The sequence below is a fragment of the Lepisma saccharinum genome, chromosome 1, assembly GCF_977018435.1.
Source record: "Lepisma saccharinum chromosome 1, izLepSacc3.1, whole genome shotgun sequence".
Classification (NCBI taxonomy): domain Eukaryota; kingdom Metazoa; phylum Arthropoda; class Insecta; order Zygentoma; family Lepismatidae; genus Lepisma; species Lepisma saccharinum.
In genome coordinates, this window is record NC_139229.1 from 41,177,182 (window position 1) to 41,193,957 (window position 16,776).

Here is a 16,776-nt window from a genome sequence, read left to right on the forward strand (position 1 = left end):
CACTGTCATTGTAGTTATTATTTATGTGAGTGTTTACAATGTTCAAAGAAATTGAAAATGCCGCCACTTGTGAAGTTAGGCCTGTGATCAGATTTCTCAATGCCAGGAATGTGCGACCATGTGATATTCACTGTCAATTAAAGAAGGTTAATGGAGACAATGTTGATGAGTCGTCTGTTCCATGCTGGTATTGAAACTTTAACTTGGGGAGGGAGAATGTCCATGATGACGAACACTCCGAGCACCCGTCTGTCATTAAGAACAAACTGCCGAGTGCAGTTGACAAATTCATCAAGAACTGGATGAAATCAGTGAAAACTTCCCTGATGTTTCATGAACAATTCTTCATGAAATTGATTCAGATTTTCATCCCTTCACAAAACTAAAGGACTTTTTGGGAGGAAAGACATTTCACAGTGATGAGGAATTGAAAGAAGGGGTGACTACTTTTCTCAATGTACTGGCGGCAGAGGAATATGAAGCTGGGTTACAAAAACTCGTCACACGTTATGACAAATGCTTAAATGTACATGGTGATTATGTAGAGAAGTAGTTTGTTTGTTGTTAACAATTACAAAGTTTTTAAAAAATAATTGTTAAAAAGGTAAAGGTAAAGTGTTCCCCTGTGCATAGCACCACGCCATGAAGGCGTATAGGGGGTGTGGGGGTAACGCCCCACACTTTCTTGATCCGGTCGTGAGTGGGGGTGATGTGATCAGCATCACGCCCCTGACCGCCTTTACCCCCCAGGGTTTCCCCTAGGTACCCATGTTATTCGACGCTGGGTAGGCGCCGGGGCCGCTTCCACCGTTAGAAAAGTTCCCGGATTTGAACCGGCCGGGGATCGAACCCGGGACCTCTAGCATGGTAGTCAGACGCGTTACCGACTGAGCCACCGCGGCCGCCAATTATTAAAAATAATTGTTAGATTTTTAAATTCAAAAATGGGTACTACTTTCCGGATTGCCCTCGTACTTTGCTCAGGGATGTGTCTGATTCACATGTATGCGTAGAGCAACCACAAGGAATGGATTTTGTGCCGAAAGTCTCCATGCACCTTCCCCTCCATCGGTTCAACTCGGGCCATACGGAAGCAGGAAGATGGAAGCTGGAATACAATGCACAGGAGTAGCGGGTGTGTGCTTTTGTCTCTGATACCACTACAGTTTGGTGACTGAACTTTTGTATGTTCAGGAAATGCTTTATTCCAAGCTATAGTGGTGTAAGGTGTGACCCTTTCCCAAGAAACCTGAATGTCAACCTTCCTTCCATGTAGTACTCAGGACTGCATTTTCCCAGACTAGTGAGGCTCCAGCATCTGGACTCATGGCCAGTATAATTCTCAATGGGGCTCGTGTCATGTGCTGTCCTTGTGTGTTTGTGATTGGCCTTTCACCATTTCATCTTACAATTCATCCTCATTTTTACTATTAGCTGAAAGTGGGACACAGGAAAGTAAGAGAAATCAAATCAACTTTAGAAGAGAAGTTGACTGGTCGCCGTGTTTGAAACATTTTGAACTCTAGTTTTAGTCTAGTAAAACATAATGTACGAAGTTTCAAAATTTAAATTTGATGATCTCTTGGCTTTTGGCTTTTTTCAGGGGACTGTGTGTGACCATTTTGGGCATGACTGCTTGTGTTTGAAAGAGGCACCACTTATGACAAGCCAAAAGCAGGAGAGAAGCAACTTAAAATGACAAAATTACAAATACAGACCATTGTTGTGCTTTAAACGCACGGCCATGAAAATATGCAGCTGGGCAGAATTGCACTGGTGCCACGTATGGGAAAAGCAAAGCGAGAGCGGGACAAAAGTTGCTGGTTCCCACGCATCACTTCGTTCAATCATCAGACCGACTGGCACTTTTGTGTAATCCCTGACCTTTCGAGCAAATACTGTCAGTTTGTATCACGTGCATTACAGAGACCAACTCTACAACAAGATCTTTCATTCTCTTAAACTTTGCAGGTTGTGCTCCAACATGGCAACAACACAAACTTCTGCCACCTAATTTCATGGCCGTGTTTTTATATCTGGGAAACCCTATGTTGCACCTCACCTGCCACTGCGTGGAACCTCCTTTCCTGCTGGGTGGGTCACACAGTGGAAACAGGAAGTCTGACCAGCATCAAAGCAACAAGTTTGTAGAAGCCATTGAACATCAACTGTCCGTTTTGTGGGGATGAAGTGAGAGCTTGCTTTGGAGCATTAGACACTTCATGAAGATACACACTTAACATGGCTAAGGTTTTTTTTCACCCAAAATAATTCTCTGAAGTGTTGATTTCACAATATTCTGGGAAACTAGCATGAACCTTTCGTGAAGGAATAAAAACTGCTCCCAAATAAGAATTATTGTATTTTTGTTTTATGTCTTCTAGTAATGTTTCCTCATTGTTGTGTGTTTCAGACTGGAAACTCAGGATTGCAAACTCTGTGGAAGAGAACAGCAACAAATGGAAGGAGAATGGAGATTTAGTGGGGAAGGTCAGCGTGGCTGCTGACCTCGCCAGATCGATGCCCATTATAAGTGGCTGCAGGAATGAACTCAAGGGCTCAGAATTGAAGCTAAATGTTGGCGTTGCAGTGGACCTCATTGAACAACTTCGCCTGAGCCAGCAGGTATTTTTTTTCATTCTTTCTCCTTCATTTCTCATTACTTGCGCTGCAATAAGTACTGAAATTGTATTTTGCATTTGTTTCTGCTAGATAGTCTGAAGTGCTATGTTGATAGCTTTCATTTTATTGTATAGTTTAATTGATATTCCTTTGAAAAAGTTATTTCATGAAATGTGTTGCCAGTACTGTGAAATTAACCAAGGTAATGGCCAAACTGGTTACTTCTTTTTCACAAACTATTTTTTTTTTTTGATTGATCTGGATTCTGCTTCAGGGCTGGAAAGGTTAAGAGCAATGTATGCTAAAAGGTTAGAACATGGATACAATTTGTTAAAAGTAGGGCTGAGTCGATGCCAATGTTGTTTGCAGCTGATAACAGTGGTACTGGTACCGGAAAGAGTCATTTGGATTTTATCCACCTGTACGGGTCACTACTTTAATGGCACTTTGGTCTTTCTGAGTTCTGCAAAAAATGACAAGCGACTATTTCATGGAGTCTAATTGTCCTGGAAATTATGCAAAATTCAAAGTTTACACTATTTTGCACCAGTATTGAGGACAAAAGTGTGTGTGAGATCAGGGTTGGTATGCATCTGGAAAACCAGGATATGTCTGAATTTTGTAGTCTGGAATTTACATGCATTTTAGTGTCTGCAAGAGAGCAAGTTGCAAAATGAACAAGTGGTTCATTTCTACTTCCGGTGTCTGTTCTTGTGATTCCACTCCCCGAAAGGATTCAGTCAGAAACTTGTTCCTCTCGTTTTTCTGATTCTCAGTCTGGTATGAAATGATGGTTTCTTTGAATTTCGGTTCTGCATTCTTTCATTTGAAGGGTTCTTATAGTGATTACGACCAAATCGTTCTGAATCTCTCCGGCTAGTTAGTCATGGCTCTTTTTGCAATACTAACTAACTAACTGTCTAGCCTTCTTAAACCCGAAGGTTCATGGCTGCGGCAACACAGGCCTTCCATCTCTCCCTATCTTGAGCAAGATCTATATACTCTTTTCCATCTCTACCGATTTCCCTTAGGTCCATCTCAACGTTGTCCCTCCATCTTGGTCTTGGCCTTCCTACAGGTCTCTTACCATCAGGTTTCCCAACAAGAATCCTGTAAACTCCTCTTTCCTCTCCCATTCGTGCCACATGGCCTGCCCACCTAAGTCTTCTTGATTTAATTATTGTAATAATATCTGGACATGAATACAAATTATGTAGTTCTAAATTATGTAACCTTCTCCACTCTCCTGTCTCCTCATCCCTTTTAGGCCCAAAGATTTTCCTGTTTTTGCAATAACAGGAATAAAATTGCTTCCATCACTGTGATAGGAAATTCTGTTCATTTTTGTTTATTTGTTCTGGTGAACTTGTTCCAAGAGCTGGTTTTGGGGAGAAATTAGATTTTAGCTTTGAGAAGAAGTTACTAGAGAGGATGAAACCTACCACAACTGTATGGTATGTGTGTGTGTTAAGAAAAAAGAGCCTTTAGTTTTGTGTGTATATGGTGAGGAAATTTCCTTTCTTCAAGAACACACCAGTGGAACCCCTCTTTTTCTACATGAAGCTGAGGGGGAAGGAGGTTGATGTCGGACAGTTCAGTGGTTTTGGATGTGCAGTAACTGTATGCTCCTTGAACAGTAGCATCTCATGTGACTGGCTCTGGTTCACTGACTTCACACTGGACCTTTGTATTGCGAGTGCACAGTTAAAACAAAGACAGACTACTTTCCCAGAAAGGAAAATCATTCTGTGCATTTTAGTCCTTCCTTTGCGACCTATTCAGAGGCGACCTGATCAACTAGTTTAGTTGCTCATTACAAAGATTCATTCGTCCACGAATGACTCGTATCCATGTTGCATTACTTTCTGGTACTGTAAGACTTGTAGATAATACATTTAATTGTCACTTTTTATTGTATTTTTTAGAATATCAAACTAAAAGTTGTAGTCCATCTGTACTGATTGATAATTAAAGTAGACTGACAGTATGATCATAGTTATCGGAAAGGTTGATGAAGAGCAGGTTATCATCTATTATTTTATAGATCTTGGTCTTGTTGGCATTTACGTTTTGGTGTGACAAGAAGATAATTTTACCAGGAATGCTTGTAGAATTTTACACATTGAATGTTAGTCTGACTGTTATCTGTTAATTCTTCATAATAATAATATGTACATGAATAATGCACAAAGTGAAGATAGTGCTGTAGAATATCCTTTTTTTTTTAGTTTTTTTGTTTATAAGTACACAACATATACATAAAGTTTTGTTGCATGTAGGAATTGTATAGCAAATCTGCTAGAAAGGGGAAAAAATTGCATGGCTTATCATTATTGTGTCTCACGTAAACATCTGGTGTAGTTTTTAGTGTGCAGAGATGAGTTATAACTAGAGGCGTGCATATTTCGTTTTTGACAAAAAAAATGAAACTTGAAATAACACATTGTAATGTTAATTTTTAATGTTTCTGAAAGGTGTGAAGTGCATTTTCCTATCCTCTTTTGTCACGAAATGATGTGAAATGAACTTCAAAATGCAAAATAGACTCTTAAACACAAAATTCAGTAATTCTTGAAGCTTTCCTGGTGGTAAATATTGAAGAGGTTTTCTCTGGCAATTAGCCAGGTGATTTCCGGAAAGGCTTCCGAACTTTCGAGAGCTAACATCACTCTCATACACACTTCTTTCCCTGAATATGAGAGTGATGTTAGCTCTCGGAAGCCTTTCCGGAAATCACCTGGCTGATTGCCTGAGAAAACCTCTTCAAAATTTAGAGTTTACTTACCGATGCGATATTTTCTGAAGTTTGAATTATCCTGTGAGTTATGCAATTCAGGGAAAATTGATTAATTGTGCTGTAAATATTTGAGAAGCGAAAATGAACTCCTTTACACAGGAATAAACTTAATACTCTGGTAACTACATTAATGTGCTATTAGAAGGAATATGTTTATTTTGTGTAATAAGTGCAGTTTTTAAATCAAATTTAAGATTATATTCACCATTTTAATACCAAACTATCATTTTATATACTGATCTAATTTTTTGACTGCTATAACACCGAAATTTTATTTTATTTACTGCTTTTGATTACACTGAAATTGACTGTTTTTGTACTGAAATTTTGCATTTTTATTTGCCAAAGATATGTGCCTCTCTACTCTATCCCAGCTAACTGAAAGTTTGCATTTTTATTTGCCAAAGATATGTGGATCTGTACTCCGTCCCAGTTAACTGTGGAGCAGGACCGTGCAAAGCGGCAGAGGAGGAGGAGTTGAAAGCGCAGCGTTTTAAACTGTACGGTCCTGACCGTATGTATGGAAATGTCATGGAATGTGCGGACTTATGGTACAGACCTTAGTCTGTACGCTAAATGTACGGCTTGTCAAAATTTGCACTTGCTGTTTTGTTCTCGTTTGCCTGGTCTACAGTTTGCTGGTACAGGTTTTAGTTATTATGTGTGTTCTGTGCACTTTAAGCTATTTGATATAGCTAGTTCATTCCGTTTCCAGACCCTTCTGCAAATTATGCCACCAGGAAACAGCCCCATGATGTTGCAGAACTTGATGAGTTGCTTGAGGCATGCTTTCGAATTCTTTGCAATGAATTTGGAAAGAGGTGGTTTTGCGAACATGGAGGAGAATCTGTCCCTGCTGACCAGGGCATACGGTCACTGCAGGAGTCAGCTGAGGTCTTTTGCTAACCTTGAGGGTAAACTGGGGACCATGGACAGGGCCCTGCAGGAGAAGATAGAGGAGAACCTTGCCTTGTTCTCAAGGATCGACTGGAAGTCGGAAATACCTGCTAACGGTATGTGGAATTCGGTACCATGATATACGTATTTCCTGATTTTTTTAAAGGGGTTTACAAGAAGCATTGGAATTTGTCCTAAAAAATAACACATTACGTTATTACCACCTACTGGTACTATATTGAAATGAATGTGATTGATGAAACTTCTGTACAAGTTGAGAGTTGAATATGGAAATTGGAAAATGCTGATATCTTCTAACCTGGCAAGTAGTTGTTTTTCGACTGTATATTCTTTGTGTGACCGTGCACATGTGTACTAACAAAGGATAAACATTCTTTTAGTTTATCTGTACATCCTTTCTATTAGATTTGTTATATTTTTATTCTTTTCTGTTTTATGCAGGATTAAAATGTGTCAAACTTTTTGTAGACACCCTGTATTATTTCCTAGCTTCAAAAATATGTAATTTTTAGAAACTTGGACTTGCTACCTCATCTGAAAGGTGTATAAAACATAATCTTGATTACTGTTTAAGGCAAGAAACTGTTCACTTTGGTGAAAATATCATTTGAAAAGCACACAGCATTGTGCTCGAATGTAAAGTTTAAGGCAACCAAATGACGAATGAAATTCTTTTTTGGGCACAACTACATATACTGGTCACTCTATCAAAAAAGGTTTGGCAGTGAACAGCCTCACTGCTTTCATATGCTGAACACACTTTTCTCGCATGTTCTTGAACAACATGACAAATTGTAGGAAGGGCATTTGTATATTTAATCATGATAACCAACAACAAACACATAAATACGGAGAAACTAGTACTCACTTTTATCCGCGAAGCTGTTTTTTTCTTCTGTTTCGATTAATTTCAGTGGCCACTGCCACCATCCTCGTTGGAACTTGCTGCGTGCGCTGTTGCTTGGCGTGCGTCTTTTGTTCGTAGTTCTCTGGCTGCCGTTAGGTGCGCTGTGCATCTTGGTGCGTCGTCTGCTATTTCCGGGCGATAACTGCTGCAGTAGTGGAATCCAAGTGTGGTGCGCTTGCCCGCTATCGATGTTTAGTTCGTGCGGGAAGTGCATTATGGCATGCGTTTCCTTGATTTTGGTGTCTATGAGCATGTGGGCAGTGTGTTTGACTCGAACCTTTTGAATTTTATGGCTATTGTATTTGATATGTCTAGCAAGACCAGTAGTGGGTTGGGCTTTTTTTGCATCTGGTAGGTGCTGTTGGATTCTTTCATTGACAGATCTGATGGACCTGCCGATGTAATGAACCTTGCATTCACACTCTGCATCATATACACCTGGGTTGTCAAGGGGGGGAAAGGAAGTACCGTTTTTTATTTTGGAGATGGGTTTGTGCGCTACTTTGATGCCAAATGGGAGAAGAGCTTTGGCTATGCGGTTGGAAGTGGTGGGATGGTAGGGGAAGGCAAACCATTTATATTGGTCGCTGGGGGTTGGTTGTGGCTGAGCAGCTTGTGGATGGGTTGATTGTGGTAGGTTAGGGTGTCTGACCTGTATTTCTGCCTTACTGCACCAGGTGGAAAGTTGTGATTCAGTGTAGCCATGTTTCAGAGCTATTTCTGTGATGGTGGCTATCTCCTCTCGCAGATCCTCTTCTTTGCCACAGTAGGAGAAGGCTCTTCGATAAAAGTTTAGCCACACATTGGCTTTTTGCTTAGGGGGATGGCTAGAGAGAGCATGTATGTACTGGTTGCCTGCATCCGGTTTTCTGTAGACGGTGGTTGTGAATTTGTCAAGTGCACGGCTGATGGTAATGTCCAGGAAGTTGATTTTACCAAGTTTTTCATGCTCTACGGTGAAGTTGAGCCTGGGGTGGATGCTATTTAGCTTGTTCACTAGGAGGTTGAGTTCTTCTGCCTTTTTGTATACAACAATTGTGTCGTCCGCGTACCTTCCATATCAGATGTATTGTAGTTCTGGAGTGTGGAGTATCTCTTTTTCAGCCAGGTGCTTGACGAAGTTGGCTAAAGGAGCTGATAGCAGGTTGCCCATCGCAAGGCCCTCGGATTGGTTGTAGAATTTATCTTCAAACTGAAAGTAATTGTGTTTTAGACAAACTTCCAATAGCCTGGTTATCTCTTGTACCTCTAGGGCCGGGATTCTGTTAGTTGTCAGCCATCTTTCAACTGAATGCAGTGCTAGGTCTATGGGGATTGACCTGTACATATCTACTATATCAATGCTGACTAATTTTGCACTGTCAGCTTGCACTATTGAAGTTACCAGATTTTTAGCATCGGCACTGTTGTGGAACACGTATGTTAGTTTGTGGTTGAATTTAGATATTTTGTTTTTTAGCCAGTTTGTTAGGTGGACTGTGGGGTAATTGAAGCCAGCTATTATAAGGCGCATGGGGATTCCAGGTTTATGAGTTTTAGAAATGCCATAGGCAATGGCAGGTGAAGGGTGGGGGTTGAGGAGGAATTTGTGGTCTTGTTCACTAAGTATGGCACTAGATTTCACTGCATTTTTCACAATTCTATTGTACCTATCTGTGGGGTCTTTTTTGATGACACTGTACGAGTCACTGTTTAGTTTGTCTATCACTTTCGTGGAGTAATCACCTTTGTGCATGATTACGAACTGGTTTGTTTTGTCAGACTTTAGACACCAAACATCATTGGTGTTCAGCCATTTGCCAAAATCGGAGAGGACAGAAGAGATTTCTTGGTGCACTGGATTAGGTTTCCTAGTTTCACTGTTGGTCAACACTTTTTGAAAAATTCCGGCTGATAGCTGGCTTCAATTACCCCACAGTCCACCTAACAAACTGGCTAAAAAACAAAATATCTCAATTCAACCACAAACTAACATAAGTGTTCCGCAACTGTGCCGATGCTAAAAATCTGGTAACTTCAATAGTGCAAGCTGACAGTGCCAAATTAGCCAGCATTGATATAGTAAATATGTACAGTTCAATCCCCATAGACCTAGCACTGCATTCAGTTGAAAGATGGCTGACAACTAACAGAATCCCGGCCCTAGAGGTACAAGAGATAACCAGGCTATTGGAAGTTTGTCTAAAACACAATTACTTTCAGTTTGAAGATAAATTCTACAACCAATCCGAGGGCCTTGCGATGGGCAACCCGCTATCAGCTCCTTTAGCCAACTTCGTCAAGCACCTGGCTGAAAAAGAGATACTCCACACTCCAGAACTACAATACATCCGATATGGAAGGTACGCGGACGACACAATTGTTGTATACAAAAAGGCAGAAGAACTCAACCTCCTAGTGAACAAGCTAAATAGCATCCACCCCAGGCTCAACTCTCTAGCCATCCCCCTAAGCAAAAAGCCAATGTGTGGCTAAACTTTTATCGAAGAGCCTTCTCCTACTGTGGCAAAGAAGAGGATCTGCGAGAGGAGATAGCCACCATCACAGAAATAGCCCTGAAACATGGCTACACTGAATCACAACTTTCCACCTGGTGCAGTAAGGCGGAAATACAGGTCAGACACCCTAACCTACCACAATCAACCCATCCACAAGCTGCTCAGCCACAACCAACCCCCAGCGACCAATATAAATGGTTTGCCTTCCCCTACCATCCCACCACTTCCAACCGCATAGCCAAAGCCCTTCTCCCATTTGGCATCAAAGTAGCGCACAAACCCATCTCCAAAATAACTGATAAACTGAACAAGCACAAACGGTACTTCCTTTTCCCCCTTGACAACCCAGGTGTATATGATGCAGAGTGTGAATGCAAGGCTCATTATATCGGCAGGTCCATCAGATCTGTCAATGAAAGAATCCAACAGCACCTAGCAGATGCGAAAAAAGCCCAACCCACTACTGGTCTTGCTAGACATATCAAATACAATAGCCATAAAATTCAAAAGGTTCGAGTGAAACACACTGCCCACACGCTCATAGACACCAAAATCAAGGAAACGCATGCCATAATGCACTTCCCGCACGAACTAAACATCGATAGCGGGCAAGCGCACCACACTTGGATTCCACTACTGCAGCAGTTATCGCCCGGAAATAGAAGACGACGCACCAAGATGCACAGCGCACCTAACGGCAGCCAGAGAACTACGAACAAAAGACGCACGCCAAGCAACAGCGCAGCAAGTTCCAACGAGAATGGTGGCAGTGGCCACTGAAATTAATCGAAAAAGAAGAAAAAAACAGCTTCGCGGATAAAAGTGAGTACTAGTTTCTCCGTATTTATATACTACCCAATTATGAAAAGAAACACATGTTGGAGGAAATAAATCCAAAGGTGAAAAAAAGTGTTTTATGTTCATATAATGACAAATGAGAAAAGAAATGGATAGTTCCATGCCAAATCGATCAATTTCAGAAAAAAGTTTGCACACCATAGTTTTTGATTTGGATGAAATTTGACATGAAAGTTCAATCGTGTCTGAAAGACTTGTATTCCAAATATTAGGTTCCTCCGAGGAATAGTTATAGAGTAATAGCCTGTGGAAGAAGGTGGTGCGGAACAAAAAATGTGACCCAAATCTGAGAAATAAACTTCAGAGCTAACTTCAGAACTCAATAACTTTGGAACTATTTATGACATCCTATTGATGTTTACACACCAAACCAACCTCCAACCAAGGAACATGCGGGTTGCATCAAAATACCCTCAGTGTGTTTACCTTAAGAATAAAGTACTCCAAAATATGCCTGACTTTTATCTAAAAATGCATATTTTGTGAGCCTGCTGTTACAACTTAATCCACCCAGGAAGGTGGCATTAATTTTTATAGTAACCCTGATGTAGGCTCAGCAGGCATACATTATGTTGCCTCCATATCTATCAACCAATCTATGTTACATGTGGCTGAAGATGCAAGAAATTGAGAAATCACCGGAAAATGATGGATTTTTTAAATAGTGAACAACAGAAGAGACAAGTGATATGCAAGTCAAGTTGCATACACTACATAATCAGACCTTCCCCTAATAGGTGTCAAAATTTAATCTTGTTATTGCGAGGCTCTAGTGCAGACTAAAAGTAGACCCTTAGTATTCACAGTTACAAAGATATAAATTTTTATTTCAAACCTTGCGCAATTTTAAACTTCCCCCTGAAAATGCGCTCAGCGTTTAAGGTAAAAAAAAAGGTAAAGTGCTCTCCTGTGCTTAGCACTACGCCATGATGGGGGGGTGTGGGGGTAACGCCCCATACTTTCTTGATCCGGTCGTGAGTGGGGTGATGTGATCAGCATCACGCCCCTGACTGCCTTTACCCACCAGGGTTTCCCCCAGGTACCCATGTCATTCGAGGCTGGGTGGGCGCCGGGGCCGCTTCCAACGTTTAAGGGTCTACCTTTACTAGATCCTTGAAATAACAAGTTGAAATTTTGACACCTATTAGGGAAAGGTCTGATTGTGTAGTGTATGCAACTTGGCTTGCATATCACTTGTCTCTTTTGTTCTACACAATATAAAAAATCCACCATTTTCTGGCGATTTCTCAATTTCTTGCATCTTCAGCCACATGTAACATAGATTGGTTGATAGGTATGGAGGCAACATATTGTATGCCTCCTGAGCGTACATCAGGGTTACTATAAAAATTAATGCCCCCTACCTGGGTGGATTAAGTTGTAACACCAGGCACACAAAATATGCATTTTTATATAAAAGTCAGGCATCTTTAGGCATATTTTGGAGTACTTTATTCCCTAAGGTAAACAAACTGAGGGTATTTTGATGCAACATGCACGTTCCTTGGTTGGAGAGATTGGTTTGGTGTGTAAACATCACTAGGATGTCATAAATAGTTCCAAAGTTATAGAGTTCTGAAGTTAGTTCTGAGGTTCATTTCTCAGATTTGGGTCACATTTTATGTTGTGCACCCACCATCTTCTTCCACAGGCTGTTACTCTATAATTATTCCTCGGAGGAACCAATTGTTTGGAATACAAGCCTTCCAGACATGATTAAACCTTCATGCCAAATTTCATCCAAATAAAAGAACTATGACCTGGAGGCCCTGGTCAATCAATAAACTAAACGTTTGTATTGTAAAACCTGTGGTTTTCCTCCGCATAGTAATCTGTAGCGTAGGAGTTACTACTACAGTTCGTCATGCTTAGACAGGCTAATCATGATTGGACATACACTTTAAAGTGCCTCTGCTGGAGATCAACCTTGGTCCCATTGGTTACAAGATGTCAGTGTTACTACCATTGCATCATGAAGTCCCTATCCAGTTATTACAGTACCATAAAAATTATTAAAATGTTCTGCTTAGGTAAACATTTTGAACCTCTATCAGCATACTGAATTTGGAACATTACCATGGAATTCACTGTAGAATTGTCATAAATGATGAACAGGAAGTTCAAAATGAACACAGTGCCCTTGAATAATGTGTTTATACCATGCGTTTGTTTCGACTCCTGGCCGAGATATCACGTTATTGCAGAACGGTGAGGCACGGTGCGGATGCCTGCATTTTCGAGCCATGACGTGCCATTACAAGATGTGCGTAAAATAAATGGGACGTTCCAGGTTGAAAATGCCGGCATCCGCACCGTGCCTCGCTGTTCTACAGGAACGCACTATTTCGGCCTGTATATGTACCATATGATTGCACTAGGTTTTTGCCTTTGTAAAAAATTGTGTAGTTAGGGATTTACCTTTATGTTCATTTAAAAATACAACAAAATGGCAGATTTTTAAACTAAATTTCAAGTTATTTGCAGAAATGTTGAATTGGTACAATTGTAAGCATTTTTAGTAATAAACTGATCTGCCTGCATCAATGGAGTGCCAAATAGTGATGATTAATGTGTCCTTTCCCTGTTACTAGCGATGAAAGCTTAAGATTCTTTTTTGTTTCAGGTGCTGAGAGTAATCTGTGCCTGGTGCCCCCATCACCACTCCAAGGAGTGAAAGTGAAAGACAGGAGGTCGAGTTTTGTTACTTTGGCTCTGACTCCGTGCCAGGGTGAGTTTTTCATTTCTGTGCTTCTTTTGTTTTTTATGTCGTAAAATTCAAGCTTAATTCTTATTGAAGTTACATCTGTACAAAAAAATATATTTAATACCTATGTGACCATCTTGGTGGTCCAGTTAGTAGGGCATTCGTGTGCCAAGTTGGACACCTAGGTTCAGTACCAGGTGGATGATAGAGGTTGGAATGTCCATCCCTGCATAGAGCAACTCTGGAAGTCGTGCTGCCTCTGATTCAATGCATACCTATGGTGTAAAGATGACTGGAGGTTGGTGGTGATCACATCACCTCCACTATGACATAGATTGGGAATGTACAGGCTACTACCTCCGTCCTCCCTTTTGTGCTTTCCTGCACAAGAGGTAGCTTTGCTTTACCAAAAGAGTGATGTGAAGTGTACAAATACCACAATGAATAACATATTGATGCAACATGAAATCATAAAAAATGAACATGTGTAGAAATTTCAGCAAGAAATGCAGGCTTGACCAGAACTCGAATCCAGTGGGAACCACAAGAAAAGATTACTGTTTGAGTACATGCAATGCTCATCCACCAGTTTTCAAAGAATTGCACAGCATTTTCGAAGTAGCAATTTTTTGGATTTTTTTTTAAATTGGGCATTTCCCCCTGAACTCCTAATTGCAGCACTTTGTTAAAATGATCTTTTGTTTTTTACTTTTATATGTAAAAGTGAAACATATCAGCAAAAAGCAATGGTTAAGGAGTTGTAGCCCATTTTATAAGATCTATTCCACAATGTGGTGAGGGAAACAAAGTATCTTTTGAAACTCCCTTTGTTAATAATACTGTTCGAATGTTGTATGGAAAATATTGGAATATAATGTCATTACCCATAACACTTCAAGTGATTCAATTTTTCTCACTTGCTACTTATTGTATACTTAGCACTCTCATCCGAATCTTTGAAACAACCCAATTTGTCAGTATCAATTGTCAAGTGTGTGTGTGTGGGGGAGGAGCCCGTGTGTGAGAGTGAGTGAGTGAGTGTTAGTTATTCATAGGGATGTGAGTTTTTGTTTTAATGATAACACTGAAAAGTTGAGAATAGCAAAATAAAGTGTTTGAAATGTATTTTAATAGGTTGAGGTGACAAGTTTTCAGTGTTTTGGAATCACAAAATAATGCAAATTATGCCATTTTTCAGAATAACACTGAATTTCTCACTTTGATGCAAAAGAAGCTGAAAAATGTGCAACACTAACCGGGTTATAGCACTTCTTCTGTAAAAAGAGAGTTGCGTAAAGCACTATGAGTTCTGGTATTTCTAGTCTGGCTGGTGAAAGTTCGATTGTCACGCTTCATTTACTGCAGTTAGGCATAAACAGGACTGACTGTGCTTTGACCTAGTCCTGAAATAGAATTCACTGCAGGGATCTTCCCAGAAGGGAAGTTTCCTAGGAACGGGAAAATTTTCATTGAGAGACACTTGTTGTGGGGGAAGAGGTTAAGGGGGGATGTGTGTGTGTCTACACAAAACTGTATTTTGAGGTCAGAAAGGGATTTTTTTGGGCATTGTTAGGGAATTTCAGTTTGAATCAGGAACATCAAATAATCACTGTTCTCTGAGGCTGCATGGTTTGTGCTTAGTCTTGCATTTCCTTTTTGTTCTGGTGGTGTACTTAGTAGCACGCCCAAGCCAGCAGTAAATGCATTTGATCGTACACGGGAATTTGCTTCTGAAGGACTTTATGCATTAGATAGAACTACATTATTTTGTACACACTGCAATTGCGAAATAACATAGCATTAAGAATAATTTGCAAATGAGAAGCACAAAGAGAAGAAAAGTAAATCAGGTGAAAGAAAGCGACAACTTTCTATCATTAAAGGCTTTGAGATGTTTAAAAGAAGGAAAGAAGACTGCCCCTTCGAACTGTGGAACTTTTTGCTAAAGCAAACTTTCTATTGGAGTGAATGGTAAGAATTGCAATCTTCAATCTTTCTGTTTAGAAGGTGTTTTTTTTTCTTTAAGGAGGTGCTGTGAGTGAATACAGTGAACCAGTGGAAGTGGGGCAACTACCCAATAGTATGGCATTTAACCCTTAAAGAATGGACCGTGACATGGGTGTCACAGCAGGTAATTCCCTTAAGGACGGCTTGTGACACCTGTTTTCACACGCAGCTTTTTCTCGTAGTATGTTACTTTTTTAACTTACTGTAACTTTGATAATGATCGGAGATACATGTTTTGAGTTCTGCATGAGTCTAGAGGTATGTAATTAGCAATTAGTAAAGTTTAATTTCATTGTTACTATTGGGGGGTGGGGATCAGGTGATGTCCAAAAAATTGTGATTTTTTTATGCGATTTATTAACATTGGTTTCGAAAACATCGCTTCTTCATCAATTTTGGTGTTCCAAAAAACAGTTTTGGCAATAGAAGTACGACCTTCTGACATTCCTTGTGCCAATAGACCAGGTGGGGTCAGCGGGAGTGGGAAGGGGAAGGTGGCAGGGAAAGAAAGTCAAAAGCCTCCAGTCGCTTGTCTGGGGGTCAGATGAATTTCAAATTTTGTGTAAAAAATAGTTACTTTCCCTTTTTTTTCTTCTAACTGATTTCAGATTTTTTTCCCCATCAGGATTTTAGCCCAAAGTATACTGAACAAAATGAGGTATCATTTGTACCTGTAATGTACTTAGTCCTGGAAATATAAAATCCCATTTAGAAGCATGCAGAATTTCAAATTTCCCCTGAAAACACACACTGTATTAGAGCAAATACCTGGAAAATCAGCCTTGGCGTCTAAGGGTTAATACTAAACCTTGACTGCCAAAGAAAAAATAAACTATCTTTGTGTGGGGGTCCGATGAATTTCAAATTTCTTGTAAAAAAATAGTTACTTTCCCTTTTTTGGCACTGCTGTGAACATTTGATACAATATGTGGAATACCATCTGAAAAGTAATTTAAAAAAAAAAATTCTGATGAGACTGAAAAGTGGAAATATGATTTTGTTCAAAGTATTTGGTTGATATCCTTCAATAAACAGTTCATATTTAGAGACCAGCGAGACGAAATAGTTTTCCAATTGCAAGAAATTTGGTAATATCTCACAAACTTAAGCCTTAAATTGATTTTTGTCATTAATACTAAAATTTATCTAAATTTTTCAGAACTAAGGCAATGTGAAAATTTGAAACATAAATGAAACTGTGGAAACACATGTAAAAATAGCACAGATTTAAATTAATAATAATGAATTTTGCACTACAGTCGGTAACGCGTCTGACTACCATGCTAAAGGTCCCAGGTTCGATCCCCGGCCGGTTCAAATCCGGGAACTTTTCTAACGGTGGATGCGGCCCCGGCACCTACCCAGCGTCGAATAACATGGGTACCTGGGGGAAACCCTGGGGGGTAAAGGCGGTCAGGGGCGTGATGCTGATCACATCACCCCTACTCACGACCGGATCAAGAAA

General features: G+C 40.1%; 1 protein-coding gene across 1 annotated transcript in view; it reads left to right on the forward strand.

Annotated features, from left to right (window-relative positions):
* dgt6 (dim gamma-tubulin 6) overlaps window positions 1–16,776 on the forward strand; it is a 54,559-nt gene that overhangs the window by 26,527 nt on the left and 11,256 nt on the right. The window contains exons 7-9 of the mRNA XM_083126141.1: window positions 2,414–2,625; window positions 6,135–6,432; window positions 13,224–13,328. Coding sequence (XP_082982267.1) covers window positions 2,414–2,625; window positions 6,135–6,432; window positions 13,224–13,328 — 615 coding nt within the window. The remainder of the gene's footprint in view (window positions 1–2,413; window positions 2,626–6,134; window positions 6,433–13,223; window positions 13,329–16,776) is intronic.